This window comes from Myotis davidii, unplaced genomic scaffold (assembly GCF_000327345.1).
Source record: "Myotis davidii unplaced genomic scaffold, ASM32734v1 scaffold1815, whole genome shotgun sequence".
Classification (NCBI taxonomy): Eukaryota; Metazoa; Chordata; class Mammalia; order Chiroptera; family Vespertilionidae; genus Myotis; species Myotis davidii.
This window is the reverse complement of record NW_006286478.1, coordinates 335,204-354,966: the sequence shown is the minus strand read 5'-3', so window position 1 is coordinate 354,966 and position 19,763 is coordinate 335,204. Positions and strand designations below refer to the sequence as shown.

The following is a 19,763-nucleotide window of genomic DNA, read 5'->3' as shown; positions in this document are numbered from 1 at the left end:
CCTCCTGCACACTTCCCACTGGATATGTGCCTGCAACGAAGGCACATGCCCTTGACCAGAATTGAACTTGGGACCCTTGAGTCTACAGGCCAACGCTCTATCCACTGGGCCAAACCAGTTAGGGCCCATTCCTTCCTTTTTCAGTCCTACCTCAATTGGTTGCATCACTTTACATATTCCTCAAAATGTTTTCCTCATCCTCAAAGAACCAACAACACTTGTTTTGTTAATCCTCACACAAAGATATTTTTCCCACTGATTTTTAGAGAGTAGAAGGAAGCGAAGGAGGGAAGGAGGGGGAAAGAAACATCTATGTGAGAGAAACATTGATTGGTTGCCTCCCACATGCACCCCAACTGGGACCTGCAACCCAAGTACATGCCCTTGACTGGGAATTGAACCTGAGACCCTATGGTGCGTGGGCTGACACTCTAACCATTGAGCAACATCAGCCTAGGCCCAACAATACTCTTAAAATTTCTCAATTTCATTTACTTTTCCTTCTGCAAATGTCAAAAATACTCTCACCAAGTTTGCCTTAATTACTTCAGCAGCCTTATTATCTATTCCATTTCAGCCCCTCAAATCACACTCACTTAAAGTGATCTATAAATTTTTATTTTGAATAAAGTCCTTCAAAGTGAAAATCATCAGTGTTCATGGTTTGGTTCCTGCCCACCTATTTCTACAGTAATCTCATTCACCTGGGTGCTCCCTGCTCTCCTTTTACTGCCAGCATGTCAGATTATTTGTAGTCCCCTGGACACATGACTTCGTACCTGAATTTGCTGTGCCCTTCATGTTCTCCTTGGCATACCCTCCTTTCTACCCAGACATCCTCTTGTGGGAGCTATTTTAACTCCCAAAGCTTATTACTCAATGTAAAAATGTTCTTTCCAAATTTTTTTTTAAGACAATAGTCACTTTAAAAAAAGCTTGATCTGAATAGACTCGTTAAAAATAGAAATGCACACTCCAGAAAATACAAGTGCACTTCCAGCTTATGCGTGGGATGAAAACTCTTTAGGAGTAAACAAGAAATGGGTGAAAAATTGTAATTTATTGAAACTCAACTCAAAAAATATAAGATGCTGTAGTGTACAATATATTACACAAAGCACCCTCAGGTGCACATTCAAGTCAAGTAAGAACTCCATATCCCTAGCCCTCCCACCCTGGGATCTTAGTATTTTTTTCCATTTACAATCATGCACACTTAATTTGAAAAAGGAAGCCCCAAATATATTTTTGATGTATTAATTAGCACCAAACAAGAGTACAGTTCCATTTCTTACTTTTAATAAACAAACAAACAAAAAAAAACCCAATCAATAAACCAACTGGAGAGCTAATGGACTCAGCTGATAGTGCTGACATAGATATTATACATTCATGTAAATACACAGCCTAATCTACCTTAAACAATGGTATGGCTGGTTCTCAGCCTTTGTTCGAGTTGGCAATTGTCCCATGTTGCAGTGTTGGAGCCAGTCTGTTTTGAAAACAAAATTGCTATTTAGGAACTTCCTACACAAAGCTCATCTGTCTTTTTTGTTGGAAACAAGTCTAAAATTGGTGTGGAAAACTTAGATCTTTCAAGGACAACCACTGGCCGAAGATAATGAAGCTGTTTTAAGGCAAGCTCTCCACAGTCTGTTAATGCTTTGTCCAATACAACCCTCAGGTTTTCCAAGGAAGGAACTGTTGTTGTCTCAGCTACTATTAAAGGTGGGATTGCAGTCAGGTTCTCATGAATTGCAGAGTCACTGGAAGAATGAGGTATGTCAGCTTCAGGGTTGTTGTCATTCACCATATTATTTACTGTAACAGTCCCTGCTAAGTCATTACTGGATTGTGAAGAACTACTTAATGTTAAGTGCTCTGAAGGCTCCCAATCATCAAAATCGTCATCTTTCTCTTCACTTTCCTGAATAAACTTCAGAAATGAAGATTCAAATCCCATAGGTTTATAAGTCTTCAAATCAAATGATCTGGGATGTGGGTGCTTCCTAAAATTCTCTTTTGGGACCTGGGTTGAAATTTTTACAGTGTCTTCTTGCCCTAAAGTTTGCTGCCCACTTTCTGAGTCTTTGATCCTTGGTAAAGGCAGCTGGAAACTCGTGAAGTAAGTCCCATTTTCAGTTCCCTCAGGATCAGGTATGGAATTTTCTATTTTACATGGGAGAGGCTGAACTATATTACATTGTTCCAAAGAAGTGGTTTCTGAACTATGGCTGCATTTCAAAGTTCCTCTGTAAAGCAGGGTATCTGCCTCAAATACTTGGTTGTTTTCTGTACATCCTTTCTGACCTTCATCCCTTTCACCTGGATTAAGGGCATCAGTGCTCTGGACAGGTATGCTATAGTCACCTGGGTAGTGGCTGTGCTTTATGTGCTCTGATTCACAGCTCCCATCTTCTTCTTTTTTAATATAGGGCTCTATTTCAGAGGGGGGCTCCTCTTTAATTTTGGTACCGTACTTAACACAAATGACAAGATTTCCCATCTGTTGCTCTAAATAGGCACTGCTCATCTGATGGGTACGTTTGTAATGCCTCACTATGCTACTCTCCAACTTCACCACAGAGAAGCATCCTTGAACCATGCAGGGGTACTGTGTGTGCTCAGAATGCTCCACACACATATGGAGGGCTTCAGCTCTTGTTTTGAAAGTAATTGGAGTTTTCTTATCTTTGATTAAGCTACATTTTTTAGCCTTAGCATTAAATGACCTCCTGGTAGTCTGATGTTCATGCCCCTGAGTGAGAGTTGTTTGACATACCTTTTCACTCTTTAGTAGCCTTTCATTTGCCACTTTCTGGCTTCTAAACAGATCGTCATAATAGTCCCTATGTCGGTAATAGACATGTTGAGAATAATTACTGCGATGCGTGAAAATCTGGCCACAGCCATTAAGATCACAATGAATTTCATAATCTGAATGTACTTCTCCTTCAATATTATGCTGTTCCATCAAGTGGTGCTTCAACTTACTGAATGTATAAAAAACAGCAGGGCACTGAGGCTGGTTACAGGAAAACCTTGCTGCAGATTCAGCATCAGAAAGCACTTTAGGCTCTGTAATATGGTTTAGATTATGAGAGTCAGTACAGTGCTTAGCAAGAGCTTTGGAACAGAGGAAGCGTTTGTTACATTCTTTATATTTGCAAGCAAATATCTTTTTACATTTGACAAGTTCCCTTTTGGTTCTTGCTTTATCTTTCTCTAAACATAACTGTTCTTTGTTGTACTGATGTACAGTTCTGTAATGGCGAATCAAGCCTTTTAGATTGGTGAATGAGGAATTACAAGTTTTATGAATACAATGGAATGGTTTGTGGTATTTATTCAAAATATAGCAGAGATTTCCTTTAGCAACAGTTCTCCTGCTACCTCTCCCTTCTCTTCCTTCTTGTTCTTCTCTATGGCAACCTATTGGTGATGAAATATCAGATGTTTTACTTTCTGTTTCTTCACAAGATGACTCCAAATCTGTTTCTGAACAGCATTCATCCTTTTTGGAATGACAGTGTGGCTTCTCAGGGTTTCTGTTGGGATCACCTCCAAGTTCGACAGAACAATCATCTTTCAACCTGTCAACTGAGCATGGGCCTTCATGATCACATTTCTCATTATCTAATAGTTTGTGAGTTACTCTGTCACTGCCAATTTGATGTTTATTTTTATAATGAATCCTAAGGTGTGTTTTTCTTGTAAATGACCTCTGGCAAATATGACACTGGAATGGAGAATATCGATGTTGAAACATGGTTAACTGGAGGACTTTTTCTTTTGAATAATTATGCTTTTTAAGATAATGCATCAACAAAGCCTCTCTGGTCACAAATTCATATTTGCATCCTTGAAGCTCACAGAAAAAAGGCTTAGCTGCCAACTGTGCAAGGTACTGACTTGGCATATTTTCATCTTGATTCTGAAAATTAAAGTCTGTGATAGATGAAACTGATTGAAGAGACTTAGCACCACTGGATGGGTACCCCTGCAATGACCCTGAGAAAGATCCATGTGTTATTGAGTTTTTCAAGCTTAAATGTTTCAAGCGCAACAGAAGTTCCAACATGGTATCCTCTGTACATGGCCTTTTAGAAGCACAAATGGAGGCTTCTGAAGAATAACCTTGATGTTCTCGTTTACATTTAGCATGAATATTGTGATCTAGACCTTCATCTGGGGAGTCACTGTTTGTATCTGAGCTGGGTTTAGGCTCTGCATCAAACTTTACAGTTAAAGAGATCTTTCGTCTTTTTGGGTTTAAAATGATATGGATGTACCTTTCGTAGATGCTTCTGCATCCCTCTTGCATTTTTGTAAGTGGAACCACAGCCATCAAAACCGCAAGTAAACTTAGTCCCATCAAAGCAAACTCTTACACTGGGACATTTTTCTTTTAAATTGGAGGACACACAGACTTTCTCGTGAGATAATAATATATCCTGCATGGTTTCAGAGTGATCCAATGTGTCAATTAACTCTTCATTCATAGAAGCTAAAGAGCTATGACTTAACTGATCACTAGAATTACTGTCACTGTTTTCTTTCAGATTTTCTGCAGTTTCTATTTGGGAACTAGCTGATCCTGTACAGAAAAGATCCTCAGGTAAATGTGATTTATCAGTCTGGTCAAGTAGATGGGGTTTTTCACCTGTTGCAGGCTCCTCAAGTTTCACTGATTTCTTCACATCTTCATTTGAACTTTCAACATTATGCATTAAGAGGTGATTCTGGTATTCAATTTTGGAATAATAGAACTTTTTACAGCCAATGAAGTTGCACGTGTAAGATGCATCCCTAAAGTGTTGTGCTTCATGGTGGTAAAGCTGTCCCAAGTCACTGAAAACAATATTACAGCCATTTAATTCACATTTGTAACGCAGATCATCATGTTTTTGTTTATGGTTAAGTAGTTCATTCACTGATCCAAACCGAGCATAGCAATCTATAGATACACACATATAAGGTTGAGGACCGCAATGCACTTGTTCATGCTCCCGCAGGTGAAATGCAGACATGAAATGTCGTCGACAATAAGTACATTTCTCTCTCCTATTTTTCATATCCAAGTAGTGCTTGGCATTTTCATCATTATTTTGGTGTTCCGCTTTAAGATGTACACTTAAGTACTTAAATTGCTTAAACACACGGGAACAGTCTGTGCCAGGACATGGATACAAATCTCTGTCTTGCAGGTGGCAATCTTCTAATTTGCTGAATGTGACATATTCATGAGACTCTCCTTTGGCTTGTTCATTCGATGACTGATTTTGCTCCAGGGCTGCAGAGGGACTCTTGGGACAAATTCCCTTTTGGGGGCCTTTCAACAGTAATTTCTTTCTAGAACGGTCTCTTCTGCTTGGTGGCATTTTAACATGTTCCATCACATGAGGAACAAATATTTCTTTTCTCTTGAACTTTTTAATACAAACTGGACAAGTGTAAATTCCATCTTCCATGTGCATCTTAGAATGATGAAGAATTCTGGCCTCTATACATTCCCGCTTACATAACAAACAGAAAAATTTATATTGAAGCCACCTCTGGTATCTTTCAGAAGAACCAGTGGGTTTTTTATCTCTTTTCTCCTTGGGCTGATCTGTCAAATCTCTTCTTCTATATTGTTTATCTTCTTTACCTTCCTCATAGTCACTAAGAAATGACTCTAAAACATCTGTGTCATTTATAGACATTTCATAGCCACTTAGATCATCATCAGAATCTGAGGCCTCCTGTCCTAGAAGTTGGTGGCAGTGTCGTTTTAAAGTTTTCCAGTCCCAAAATTCGGGATCAAAAGGCCAGTGGGCTTTTAAAGCTAATAAGAGCTCACATCGGAGAGAATTTGGAACTGGTGCATTTTCTTCATCAAATTTTTGATCTGGTTGCATATACAGTTCCTCCAGCATATTAAACCCATCCACACTGGGTTCAATTAAGAATTCTGTAAGCTGACAGGCTCGTCTAACTTCTAAATCTTCTGGTAAAAGACAAGCAATTGTTTTACAAACTGATGCCTTCATTTCTTCATCCTCAGCTGATCTAAGTTGAAGAGCTCTGACACATAGTAAAATTGATACTCCAAGACCAGCGTCTTGTGCCTACAAGGAAAGCAGGAAGGAAAGTTATTATTTATTATAGAAAGTTATATAAACTCCATATTAAAGCATCCCTAACTCTCAAGGAATTAACCTATGTGCCAAACATAAACAATAAACGCACATGAATTCAAAGGAATTCAGGATAAATAAGGTCACCAAAGGATTCAAGGAAGGATTTACATTGGGTATAAAGAATAGGGCTTAAATAAATGGGTACAAGAAGAAACACATGTATGAGTAAGTCTAATAATAGACTTAATTCAATGTAAAAAACGCATGTCTTATGAATACTTGGGTATTTTCAAAACCTTGAGGCTAAAATAAACATTCTCCTCATCTCCTCCTAAAAGAATTAGTACTTTAAAGTTATAGATGTACTGAATCTCAAGCTTTCCATGGGAAAAACAACAGAAATCAGAAAAACTCCCTATAGCATTAGGTTCTCAGACACTAATTAAAAAAAAATCAGGAAAAGTATCTGATAATTTGTGATAAAAGGCTAATGCATATAAGATGACTTTTTAAAATATCTTTATTGATTTCAGAAAGGAATGGTGAGGGAGAGATAGAAACATCAACAATGAGAGAGTATCATTGATCGGTGGCCTCCTGCACAACCAGGGCATGTTCCCTTGACCAGAATTGAACCCGGGACCCTTCAGTCCACAGGCTGACACTCTATCCACTGAGCCAAACCAGTTAGGGCCAAGATGACTTTTTTATAGGAGGGGGTGAAATGGAATGGGAAAATGATCTGAGCAAAGAAAAGCAGGATCATATTGGCAGAGTAGCTTAAAATGCATTACTTAAGAGCACAGAATTTCAAGTTGGACTTTGACTGTCTTTGAACCCCAACTTCACTATAGTGACAAGTTCTTAACTCCTCTATGCCTCAGTTTCCTCATCTGTAAAATGATAATAGTGGTAATATTAGATTTTCCTAACATTGTAATAAAACTGAATTAAGATAATATAAAGTAATTACTACAATGTTGGCACATAATAAATATTCAACAGAATACCATGTGAAATAACTGAGGATAAATTCCACTGTTCAAATCAGTAATTAATCTGCTAAACAATTTTTTCCATATTGGGCACCATTCAAAATGCTGGAAACACAAAGAAATAATTGCCATAAATTTACAAAACCCTTACTACATCCTAAGCACTATTCTAAATAAGCTCTTTGCATACATTATCCTCAGTTTATAAATAAAGAAACCAAAGCTCAGAAGGTTAGTTGCCCAATGGCACTAGCTGGTGAGCAGAGAAGCAAAGATTTAAACTTAAAGCAATCTTTTTCCAGAGCCTGAGTTCTTAACCACTTCATAGCATATACCGACTCCAAAACTTAACTGACTTCGCTATATTCCATGTCCCCTTAATCCAATAACATATGCCAAGCCACTTTTTGTTCCTTCAGCTTCTTGGTTTAACTTATGCATATCCATCAATTTCTTCAAAATTCAGATCCACGTTCCACATCCTAATTCTAATTTATTCACCAATCCTTTATTTATTTATTTATTTTTTTAATATATTTTATTGATTTTTTACAGAGAGGAAGGGAGAGAGATAGAGAGTTAGAAACATCGATGAGAGAGAAACACCGATCAGCTGCCTCCTGCACATCCCCCACTGGGGAAGTGCCCGCAACCCAGGTACATGCCCTTGACCGGAATCGAACCCGGGACCTTCTAGTCCGCAGGCCGATGCTCTATCCACCGAGCCAAACCGGTTTCGGCTATTCACCAATCCTTTAACAAGTAACTGCTTGGCATATCTGTTCAGAATGTATAATAGTATTTCTAAGTGTTGGTTTGTATTTTTTTTTAAGTATTCACATTGACTTCACAAATTTTACCATTTAAACCAGATTAGGCTGTTTAAAAAAAAGGGGGTGTTCCAAAAGACATTAAGTACTAATAATTTGTTGAGAAACCATGATTTAAAAATTCACTTTGCTTTCTCCAAGTCATCTGTGCTCTAATTTACAAGTGATATTCTGATATCACATTATGCAATTTGTCAAGATTGGTCTGGTCCTGCCCTAGCTGGTTTGGCTCAGTGGATAGTGTCGGCCTGCAGACCAAAGGGTCCTGGGTTCAATCCTGGTCAAGGGAACGTACTGTGGTTGCAGGCTCCTTGGGCTCTGGCCCTGGTTGGAGGCAACCAATCAATGTGTTTCTCTCACACTGATATTTCTGTCTTTCCTCTCTCTTTCACTCTCCCTAAAAAAAAAATCAATGGAAAAATATCCTCAGGTGAGGATTAACAACAACAAAAAATAATAAATAAAAATAAAAAAGATTTGTCTAGTCCCGACTGCTGCAAACTAGGTGTATGTCTTTACAAATCACACGTTTTGCAAAACAGTAGTACCATGTTTCACCAAAAGGGCACCATGATCAAATGAACTGGATTCAAAATGATCCCTCTATTTATACCTTCCACTTCCAAATATAACAACATCTATATTAATTCTGTCATACTATTTTGAAAGTCTTGAGACCATGCATTCTCTAAAGTAATCCCTTCCATTTATGACTTCAAGTCATAGAATTAAAGTTTAACTACTCTGAACACTTTTAAATAATAATCTGTCTTAAGCTTTTTATTTCTAGAAAATTGAAGCCCAGAAAATAAAGAGGTACTGTGACAAGGCCTTCTCCATTATACACGGTTGCTACCTGCAACAGACCTAATCACCACACCAACTTTCAGCATCATTATCCCTTTCCATCCCAAGGGCTATGTGACTGGTTGCTAGCTGTCTCCCTATATCCTTTCCCCTCCTCTTCTACAAAAACAGGTCACCTGCCCGGCCAGTGGGCTCAGTGGTTGAGCGTCCATCTATGAACCAGGAGGTCATGATTCGATTCCTAGTCAGGGCACATGCCCAGGTTGTAGGCTCAATCCCCTGTAGAATGTGTGCAAGAGGCAGCCAACGGATGATTCTCTCTCATCATTGATGTTTCTATTTCTCTCTCCCTCTCCCTTCCTCTTTCTGAAAATCAATAAAAACATATTTAAAAATAAAACACAGACCACCTGATTTTTATCTGGGTTTAAAGTCACCCAGAATAATAAATATATCTCCTAGCCTCCCTTGCAGCTAGATGTAGCTCTGACTCTGTGTGTGTGTGTGTGTGTGTGTGTGTGTGTGTGTGTTTTGGAATGAGGAAAGGTGTGTCAGAGTATGTTTTGTCCCCCACCTCCCTTCTTGCTATCTGGAATGGAGACATTATAGCTAGGATTGGAACACTTTTTATTTATTCAAATCATAAGAGGAAGTTTTTGTAGAAAGTTACAGAGGTGATCGAAGTGAGCCAGCTGGGCTTCATAGGCTCAGTAAACAAGTTACAGAAGCAAAAGAAGGGCCTTTGGAGCTTAGGAGAGAGAAAGGCAAAGGTAATGTGCCTGGGGCTGGGGGTGAGGGGATGCGGGGAAAGAGAGGGAAGGGAAAGTTTTGAGTGTGTTCCCAAGCTGGAGCGAGCACTTTGGAATAATTTTTAGAATATGAGATGGAAGTTATTTGTTGATGAAGACAAAAGGAATCTGGGTTTCTGATATGTAGAGCCACTGAAGCAACCCTGGCCTGTCTACCTGGATTATCTACCTACATGAGAGAGGGAGGAACTTCTATCGTCTTTAGACCACTACTATTATGGGATTTCTACCATTCATAGCAGAACTAGATCAAAATTGATTTAGGTTAGGTTAGCCTCTGTCTTTTAAAAAGCTAGAAACAGGTCTCTCCATTTGAAAGAAATTCTACGCTCACCCCCCTTCCATATATCAGTCCATCTTTTCTAGCCTTTAGACCAGCGGTTCTCAACCTGTGCGTCGCGACCCCTTTGGTGGCCGAACAACCCTTTCACAGGGGTCGCCTAAGACCATCCTGCATATCAGATATTTACATTACGATTCATAACAGTAGCAACATTACAGTTATGAAGTAGTAACGAAAATAATTTTATGGTTGGGTCACAATATGAGGAACTGTATTTAAAGGGCCAGAAGGTTGAGAACCACTGCTTTAGACCAACTATCTTAAGTAGGGTTATAGTAAAAAGTATCCTAGTCTGTGATTAAGAGAAATGGGTTCAGGTTATACAGATGTACATCAAATTCCTGGGTCTGAGTTAGAAACCCACTATTCCTAATCCTCTAGCAACTTTTCCATGTTCTGTGGTTCCTTGTGGTAAGTAGAATTCTAAGAAGGCCCTCAGTGATCCTCACCTTTGTATATTCTCATTCCCTTGAGTGTAAGTGGAACCTGTAAATATGATGAGATTTTATTCCTGTGATTGTATTATGTTATATGGCAAAAGGATTTGCAGATGTAATTAAGATCCCAATTCAGTTGATCTTTAGATGGAATACCTAAGTGGGCTTGACCTAATCACCTGATCTCTTTAAATCTAAGTCTGGAAGTCAGATGGAAGAGGTCAGATTTGAAGAAAGAGGATTCTTAGTGCCTTTCCTGGCTCAAAAATAAAGGCATGGAATGAGGGAGGTTTCTAGGAGCTGAAAACAGACTGTGGCTAATATCCTTCAAGAAAATTAGCACCTGAATATAGTCAACAATAAGAATGAGCTTAAAATCAGATTTTCTACAGAGCATCCAGATAAAAACAGCCTGACCAAACACCTCAATCTCAGCCTTGTGATACTCTACGTAACACTAAATTTTTAAAATAAGGCAAGTTCTATAACTACTTGAAGATGTTCTTTCTGTGATAGAAGACACAACTTCATTCATAGTGATTAGAAATAATTATCAGCTAACTTATTTGATCATGAATTTGCTTTTGACAATTGTTTTAACCTTTTTCTATCTTGATTGGAGGAAACTAGATCAACATATTGAAAGTATAGGATATGGAATGATGCATTAAAGGAGATAGGGAATATCAAAGGTACAACTGCGCCTTGACTTTAGTATAATAACAATCCTTGGCGAAAAACAATAAATCAAAAATAAAAACAATTCTTGGAAATTGTCAAAAAGTAACGCGTAAAACATACCCATTATAGATATGGCTATATGAAGAACTAAATAATGAGAAGATAATAAAAACAAAACAAAAACAGAGAATAGCATAAGACTCACCTCAAACCTCTAGGCTAGTAGTCATAGCATATAGGATGAGGCAAAAGTAGGTTTACAGTTGTTCATATGGAAAATGGTGTAATAATTAATACAAGATGAACTGTATGTTGCATACTCACAACTTTTGCCCCACCCTGAATATCTACAAGGCTTAACTCAAAAAACATGATTTTTATATATGGCAATTCAATTCATTTTTGGAAATATTTACTTCCTAAAAATATCTAACTTATTTCCTATTTGCACAGAAGTTTATAATTTGTGTAGATTTTATTCTGGAACTATTGTTCTATTACTCCAAATCCCAGAAAAATGTATCATTACATCTTCAAGAAGCTGGAAATGCAATTATATTTTCTTCATTTATAATTATTATGTTAATCTGCAAACAAACATGCCTTATAACTATTATGTTAATTTGCAAAAACTATAGGACACTGTTTTAGGAAAAGTAGATGTAGGGTGATTGAGGTGACAGCAAAGAAACATAATCTTCCTTTCCTCCAATGGTCTATCACATTAAATTACTATTTCCCATTAAGAAAGGAAGTCAATCTTCAGAAACAGTTAAGATAGGTCCAACTCCATAACTTTATTAAACCCCAATATTCCTCATTTTTCCTTATTTAAAATGAGTTGCCTGAGAGGTATCTCTTCCCTCAGTTCTTCCCTCCAGGACAATCAGCATAAAAAGCATAAAATTACTCACTTCAGTCTGTACAACTCTAATGAGGCAAAATAAATGCTGCTGTGTTTTAGCTATGACACCAAACTGACGACAGCGCTCCAAGAAAGTGTCTATAGAAGGGTCAATTCTTCTTTGCAGTTTACTCCAAAAGAGAGTCAATTCCCTATGAAACAAAAAATTAGGGTAAAACACTTAAAGCAACTGGTGTTTGCTATAAACCTCTCCACCCCATTTTTTGGAATGTCATGATGTACCCAGCCGGCCTGGCTCAGTGGTTGAGCATTGAACTATGAACCAGGAAGTCACAGTTCGATTCCTGGTCAGGGCATCAAACCCAGGTTGCAAGCTGGATTCCCAGTGTAGGGTGTGCAGGAGGCAGCTGATCAATGTTTCTCTCTCATCATTGATGTTTCTCCCTCTCCCTCTCTGAAATCAATAAAAAAATATTTTTTAAAAATGGTTATCGTTCTCATTTGCATGACTACTCTAGTTACATTACCACTGCTAGACATCTATATGAAACTCATTCCTCGCCGAAACCGGTTTGGCTCAGTGGATGGAGCATCGGCCTGCAGACTGAAGGGTCCCAGGTTCGATTCCGGTCAAGGGCATGTACCTTGGTTGCGGGCATATCCCCAGTGGGAGATGTGCAGGAGGCAGCTGATCGATGTTTCTCTCTCATCGATGTTTCTGACTATCTATCTCTCTCCCTTCCTCTCTGTAAAAAATCAATAAAATATATTAAAAAAAAAAAACTCATTCCTCCAGCACTTAATTTTTACAGATAGCCAAAAATTGGGGGGCAAGGGAGAGCAGAGCAAGGTTAATTAAAAAAAAAGCCACATATCTTTTAAGATCAATACTATGATCACTGCTATAAAACAATAAAATATTTTAATGTGGTAAATGTCTCTGAAGGAAATTTCTGTAAGAATAAAAAACTGTTTGGGATGATAGTTACATAGTATACATTTCAAAAATTATCTTCCATGGTGACCACATTAAAGGATGACATTTCCAGCTCAGTCAGTCAGAGAGTCATCCCAATAAACCAAGGCTGTGGGTTCAATCCCTAGTCATGACACATAAAATAATCAACCAATGAATGGGTGGTGGGGAAAAACGGGGGGAAAAGAGAAGAAATTTGTAATACTTTCAACAATAAAGATTTTAAGAGAGAGAAATCAGCCCGGCCGGCTGTGGCTCAGTGGTTGACCATAGACCTATGAACCAGGAGTTCAAGGTTCACTTCCCCATCAGGGCACACGCCCAGGCTGCAGGCTCGATTCCCAGGGTGTTCATGAGGCAGCTAATCAATGATTCTCTCTCATCAGTGATGTTTATCTCGCACTCCCTCACCCTTCCTCTCTGAAATCAATAAAAAAAATTTTTTTTAAATAATCAGCCAATGAATGCATAAATAAGTGGAACAACAAATTTCTCTCTAGTAAACAAATATGTGTTTAAAATTAAGTGTCTGCTTTTATTACCATACCCAACTTTACTGTCATATTTTTACAAGTATCTCTTGTTAAAAATACCACTTTAAAAAAAGTCTTTGTAAAACAATAGAAGGGTAAAAGAAGTTTCCAAAATCTTAAATTTTAGATTATATTTTTCTTTGAATTGCTTTGAAAGAGCTTACTTTTAATAGTGTGAAGTGATTTTAAGATTTTCTTTTCTCATTATAGCTCCTTGGGAGGCCAATAAGAAGGAAATCCCTATCAATCCTTTCCTGCTACAGGGGAACAGCACTAATCCTTGAGCCACTAACATCCTTAGAAGGGCTAATGGTAGCAGAGTGAATAGAAGAAAAAAAAGTATGGGTCACTATAAAAGGGAAGCTGTATCAGGGTTATTAAAAGAACTGTGTTGACTGTAGTTTTAAAAATCGTTTATAACACATCCCATATTGATTTAATGTATTCTTTGCACTGAAAACCTAACTATAACTACCAGACAGTTTTTCATTAGAGGCAGGGGTTAACTGTGACAAGAAAAATAAGAGTTTGTTCTTCAAGTGAATATATCTGTTTTACTGAAGGTAAAATCTCTAATCTCTAATGCATAAAAAACAACCACCTCTACTTGATTTAGTAATCAAAAACCTCACTGCTTCGCCCTAGCCAGTGTGACTCAGTGGTCAGAGATGGACAAAGGTTTGATTCCCAGTCAAGGGCACCTACCTGGGTTGTAGGAGGCAACCAATCGATGTGTCTCTCTCACATCAATGTCCGTGTCTCCTCCCCCTCCCTCCCACTTCCATTCTAAAAATCAACGGGAAAAAATTTGGGGGTGAGGATTAACAACAATAAAAACAACAATAACAACAACAAAAAACCTCATGGCTACTTAATCATTTTTTAGATATAATCCACAATGATTATTACAAAATATATTTTAAGCCCCTATCCCACATAACTCTGGCATAGGAACTTGGTGGTAAAGACTGCCATTTGAATTAGTCAAAAATCCTTGGCTTGCATCTCAGATCTACCATGTTAGCCTTGAGACCTTGGGCAATCACAAGACTTCTCTCTCTAATCTCTCTGATCTTCCACTGGCTACCTCATCTATGAAATGATTATTATGAGGATTGGGTGAAATAATTTACACAAGTAATATTTCTATATAAAATAGTAAACAAAAAGAAATATAGTGATATACAAAATGCTAATAACATAAAACTATGCAAATACACAGACACTCCAGAGTGAGATGAAGGCTAAAGTGTACAAAAGAGTTATTAGGTTTTCCTATAAACAAAATGCTCATTTCAACTTCAGGGCATCTTTAGTTTCTAAAATACTCAAGGCTCCTCTAATTAAGGTAATGCACAAATCCAACCTTTTTTTGAATTAAAACTCAAATACTTTTCTTAAACACTGGTGTACAGTGAAAATCTTTTTCTAACTTCCTATAACATCAACCATACCACTAATCTGATTTCTTATTGACAGACTCTTGCATTTTAGAGGTTTCCTGTGTATCAGGTCTTCTGGCCTAAATAGACTCAATACAGTTAGAATGAAAGAACATAGGTGACACCTACTGTTTCCTTTTTAACAACTAAGTCATCAGTAGGCCAGTGATGGCGAACCTATGACACGCGTGTCAGAGGTGACACGCAAACTCATTTTTTTTGGTTGATTTTTCTTTGTTAAATGGCATTTAAATATATAAAATAAATATCAAAAATATAAGTCTTTGTTTTACTATGGTTGCAAATATCAAAAAATTTCTATATGTGACCTGGCACCAGAGTTAAGTTAGGGTTTTTCAAAATGCTGACACGCCAAGCTCAAAAGGTTCGCCACCACTGCAGCAGGCAAACAAGATATAAAATGGAATGAAAACCAAAATAATGCAATTCTGCAATATAGTACCAAAGTTGCGAAAGAAATTACTATTCAAATGGATTACTTTCTCTAGTGCAAGTCTGACCTAAAAACCTAGATAATGAGTAGGTTTCCACATAAGAGGGGGAAAGTGACTACCAAAAGATATAATAAATGTAAAGGAAAACAACCTAACACCAATGTTTCATAGTGCCATAATTTTATCTTCAAAGAAAAAGGCACATATTAGAGTTAACAAACAACCCTCTATGGCAGCGGTTCTCAACCTATGGGTCGAGACCCCTTTGGGGGTCGCCTAAGACCATCAGAAAACACATATAATTACATATTGTTTTTGTGACTAATCACTATGCTTTAATTATGTTCAATTTGTAACAATGAAATTGGGGGTCACCACAACATGAGGAACTATATTAAAGGGTCATGGCATTAGGAAGGTTGAGAACCACTGCTCCATGGGATGACAAAGATAAGCGCAAACTTTTTACCCTTTATTTCTGGACTCTTCCAGGAAAGATTAAACCAATGATATCATTACTTAAATGGATTAGCTTATAAACAAAATTTTATTCACAAGTCATTTAATTTGCTTAGATTTTAAATCTGAAACAAACCAATGTTTTACATAAACCCTAACTGCTATACTATGCACTGACAAATAAAGGAAATAAAAAGTAAATATACTTACCAAGAACTATATACATTTGCAGTTTGGAGCTGCTGGGTAAGATAAGTTGTACAAAGAACAAATGCTGTGTTATCCTGACCCTCGGATTCCAGATTACATATGATGTCTAGTATTTCCTTGCAGTCGACCTTTGCAATCTTTCAAAAATGAGATGAGTAAGTAAAAAAGAAAATAGTAACTTTCCTGTACACTTTGTGGTATAATGTAAAGCTTCCATTTTGATAATTGATGAGGCAAGAATTAGATAAAATTTTCTTCTATGACCTAATGGCTGAGTTTTATAGAATGAAATATTTTATATAAGAAAATATTAAACAGAGAAGAGGATACTAGAAAAAGTTCCACTGCAGTCCTTACATAATAAAAACATTTTAGTACAGTTAAAAAAAATTACTCATGAACATTGCTACTATCTAAATGAGTCAAATTATGTAGACTAACTTCAGGTTATTTTCAGCTGAAGTACCATCATATTCCCCATTTTTTTAAAAATATATTTTATTGATTTTTTACAGAGAGGAAGGGAGAGAGATTAAGAGCTAGAAACATCGATGAGAGAGAAACATCGATCAGCTGCCTCCTGCACACCCCCCACTGGGGATGTGCCCACAACCAAGGTACATGCCCTTGACCGGAATCGAACCTGGGACCCCCCAGTCCGCAGGCCAACGGTCTATCCACTGAGCCAAACCGGTAAGGCCATATTCCCCATTTTTTATTTTGTTTTCAATCTTATTCAAGTCACTCCAATTACAGATAGAAAAATAAAGGGCGTACCCTTGCTGCCAGTAGGGCTAGTGGGAGACAACTAAGAAACTGTTTTAAATATAAATGCTGTATTAATATATCATTTTTCATATAAATAAGGAAAAAATATTGTGGGTTTTTCAAACTGAAACACATATCTTTTTCATTTACACTATTTATGGGAATCTTAAAAAACAAACAAACAAACAACAACTTCTGGGCAAATCAGTAAAATTTTCTAGGGCTTTTTTTATATATTGATAAAACAGGAGAATAAACCCTCTAACGGTCCCTTCTCTCTATCAAGAACAATCTATTTCATGACTGTTTCAGTCTTATAAATGGGTGCAGGAGGCAACCAATTGATGTGTATCTCTCACGTTGGTGTTTCTCTCTGTCTTTCCCTCTCTCTTCTATTCTCTAAAAGATCAATGGAAAAATATCTTCGGGTGAGGATTAACAAAAAAAAAAAAGAAAGAAAGAAAGATCAATAATGAGAGAGAAATCCATTGGCTGCTTCCTGCAAACGCCCCCTACTGGGAATTCATCCTGCAACCCACGAATGTGCCCTGACCTGGAATCAAACCAGGACCTCCTGTTTCATAGGTTGATGCCCAACCACTAAACAACATCAGCTGAGCAATTTTTGTTGTTGTTGTTCTTAAATATGGTTCCTATCCCTAGGGTTTATGGATATTTTAAATAATATATTGTGACAACTTTGGAAATCTGATTCCCCCATCTCTTTAGGATTTGTTATTGTTACTATTTGTTTATTTAGTGACTTTCCTGGAATAATTCTGTTAAAGTCTATATACTTTGTCATGTGTGGCCACTGTTAAGTCTTTGCTCAGTTTGCTTAATGGTCAGCTACGTATTCAACATATTCAGGAGGTTTGTTTAAATGCCTTGAACAAGTAGGTCTCTCTGCTTTTGACAAGCAGCTCTGTTTGTGTGTTAGGGCATGCTTTCAACATATCAGTAGGTAGTTTACAACTCTGCTTTGCCCTTCATTTCCTAGTTGTATAGAGCCCCAAGTTAAACAAGAGGTGAGGGATTAGGGCCTTCTCGGGTCATTCCTTAGTAGACACATAGTCCTGTACATGCACGTTACTTTCCAGAATCCTAGGAATATATTCAAGGTTTTCAAAGTCCCCTATCCCAGTTTTTCTTCTTAATTTTTTGACCAATCTCTTGTTAGCCTGACTAGTTAGTAATGCCTCCTCAGACAACTGTCATGTTAATAAATTATCACAAAATTTTTTTTGACACATATTCTAGAGACAGAGCTTTTAGCAGAGTAAACGCTTGAGTCAAATAAAGACAAGTCCTGAGAATGGAGCTTTTTAGAAAATTGCCAGATAGGTCAAAGAGCGACAAGTCATTGGGGATGGGCTTTTGCAGAGTTCCAAAACCATTCTGCTGTTTTCTTGAGTGGCTTCTAAGCTGCAGGTTTTTATAGCTACCGGAGTTTCAAAGCTGCTTTCAAGGTTACTGTGAAGCTGGTAGGGGGCAGATGGGAAGCAGGGAAAGTTAAAATGCCACCAAGCTTGCTGTTCTTACTGAAATTCATCTGTTTTTCTTGACTAAAAACCTCCTAAGGTTGTGGTAAGCTATTACGTAATTTCCAGAGTTCTGAAAAAGTAAATCTCATCCACTCTCTGATTTCAAATGCTGATGACTCGGAACTCTTAATTTCCAGCTCAGACCTCTCCCCTAAATCTCACATTGTGTGACTGCTCTCTGCTGCTCTTCTTTGTGTTATTTATCTTTATATCCCCAGTGCCAAGTAAAATCATCCAATTAATGTATGTGAAATGGTTGAAAGGCATGTCTATTATTTCTTATAATAACAAGTGAGTCTAAAATTATGTCAAAATAAAATGTCTAATTTTATTATTTAAAAGAAGATCACCTTAGCTATTGTAAAAAATGAGCTGTGGGGACAAGATGCAATTATCAGACTTTCATGATCATCAGCCAACTAAATATCAATAGTGGCATAAGAGAAGGTGGGTAAAGTATATTTGTCTTCTGCCATTACTTTCTTCCTTGGGCTACCAAAGCAAACCAGTATTCTGGCCAGTGACATTACTGAAATATTTTCAATATAGTATTTTCAATCTAAAACAGTGGTTTTCAATCTAGAATTTTCCTGATCCATTCTGAGATACAGTGGGGCCTTGACTTACAAGTGTCCCGACTAACGAGTTTTTTGAGATACCAGCTGTCTCTGGGCCGATTTTTTGCATTGAGTTGACAGAGTAATTTGAGTTAACGAGCTCCTTAACGAGCTCAGTCTCTGAACGAATTAAACTCGTACGTCAAGGCCCCACTGTACTTTACTACCACAATTAAGCCCCGCCAGGGTCAGCTAGGGTCCCCAAAAGCGCTGCCGTTATTCAAAAGCCATTTGGAACCAAAGGTCTATCACTCCAGCACGCACGAGAAAGTGTGCCCACGTGCTCGGGCAAGACGGAAACCGTGGCTCTCTGTGAATGAATCCTGAATTCCGGGCTAGCGAGACGAGAGAACACAGGAAGGACACAGGCTTCAAAGAAGAGCCAAGGTTGCCAAGGCACCAATTGTTTCCCAGGATCTGTGGCGGGGGCAGGGGGCGGGGGGCGTGAAGGCCCAGACAGATGACCCAAGTCCTGTCCTTCACTGTGCCCGTGAGCAAAGCAGGCCACAGGGATGCTGACACAGAGCAAAGAGCAAAGACAAAGACGCTGTAGCTTTTAGAATTCAGGGCTGTGTTTCTTGTCTGTGTCCAAGGGTCAAATTTCCCTGAGTTCGGCAGTGAGAGCCGAATTACTCCACCCTCCCCACAGTTTTCTTAAATGTGACACCAGCAAGAACAAAGGAAAAGCAAGAGCATATCCTTGGATTTGGACAGGCCCAGAGGCTCGTCATAGGTCTAGCCCCACAATTCTAAGTTGTTGTTTTTTTTTGTTTTTGTTTTTATATATATTTTATTGATTTTTTACAGAGAGGAAGGGAGAGAGAGAGTCAGAAACATCGATGAGAGAGAAACACCAATCAGCTACCTCCC

At 38.0% G+C, this 19,763-nt stretch overlaps 1 protein-coding gene across 1 annotated transcript in view; it reads right to left on the bottom strand.

Moving 5' to 3' along the window:
* Nucleotides 1–1,041: 1,041 nt before the first annotated feature.
* Nucleotides 1,042–19,763, bottom strand: part of RLF (rearranged L-myc fusion) — a 67,391-nt gene continuing 48,669 nt past the window's right edge. The window contains 4 exon segments of the mRNA XM_006757985.2: nt 1,042–4,247; nt 4,249–6,110; nt 11,939–12,080; nt 15,965–16,101. Coding sequence (XP_006758048.1) covers nt 1,517–4,247; nt 4,249–6,110; nt 11,939–12,080; nt 15,965–16,101 — 4,872 coding nt within the window. The 3' untranslated portion in view covers nt 1,042–1,516.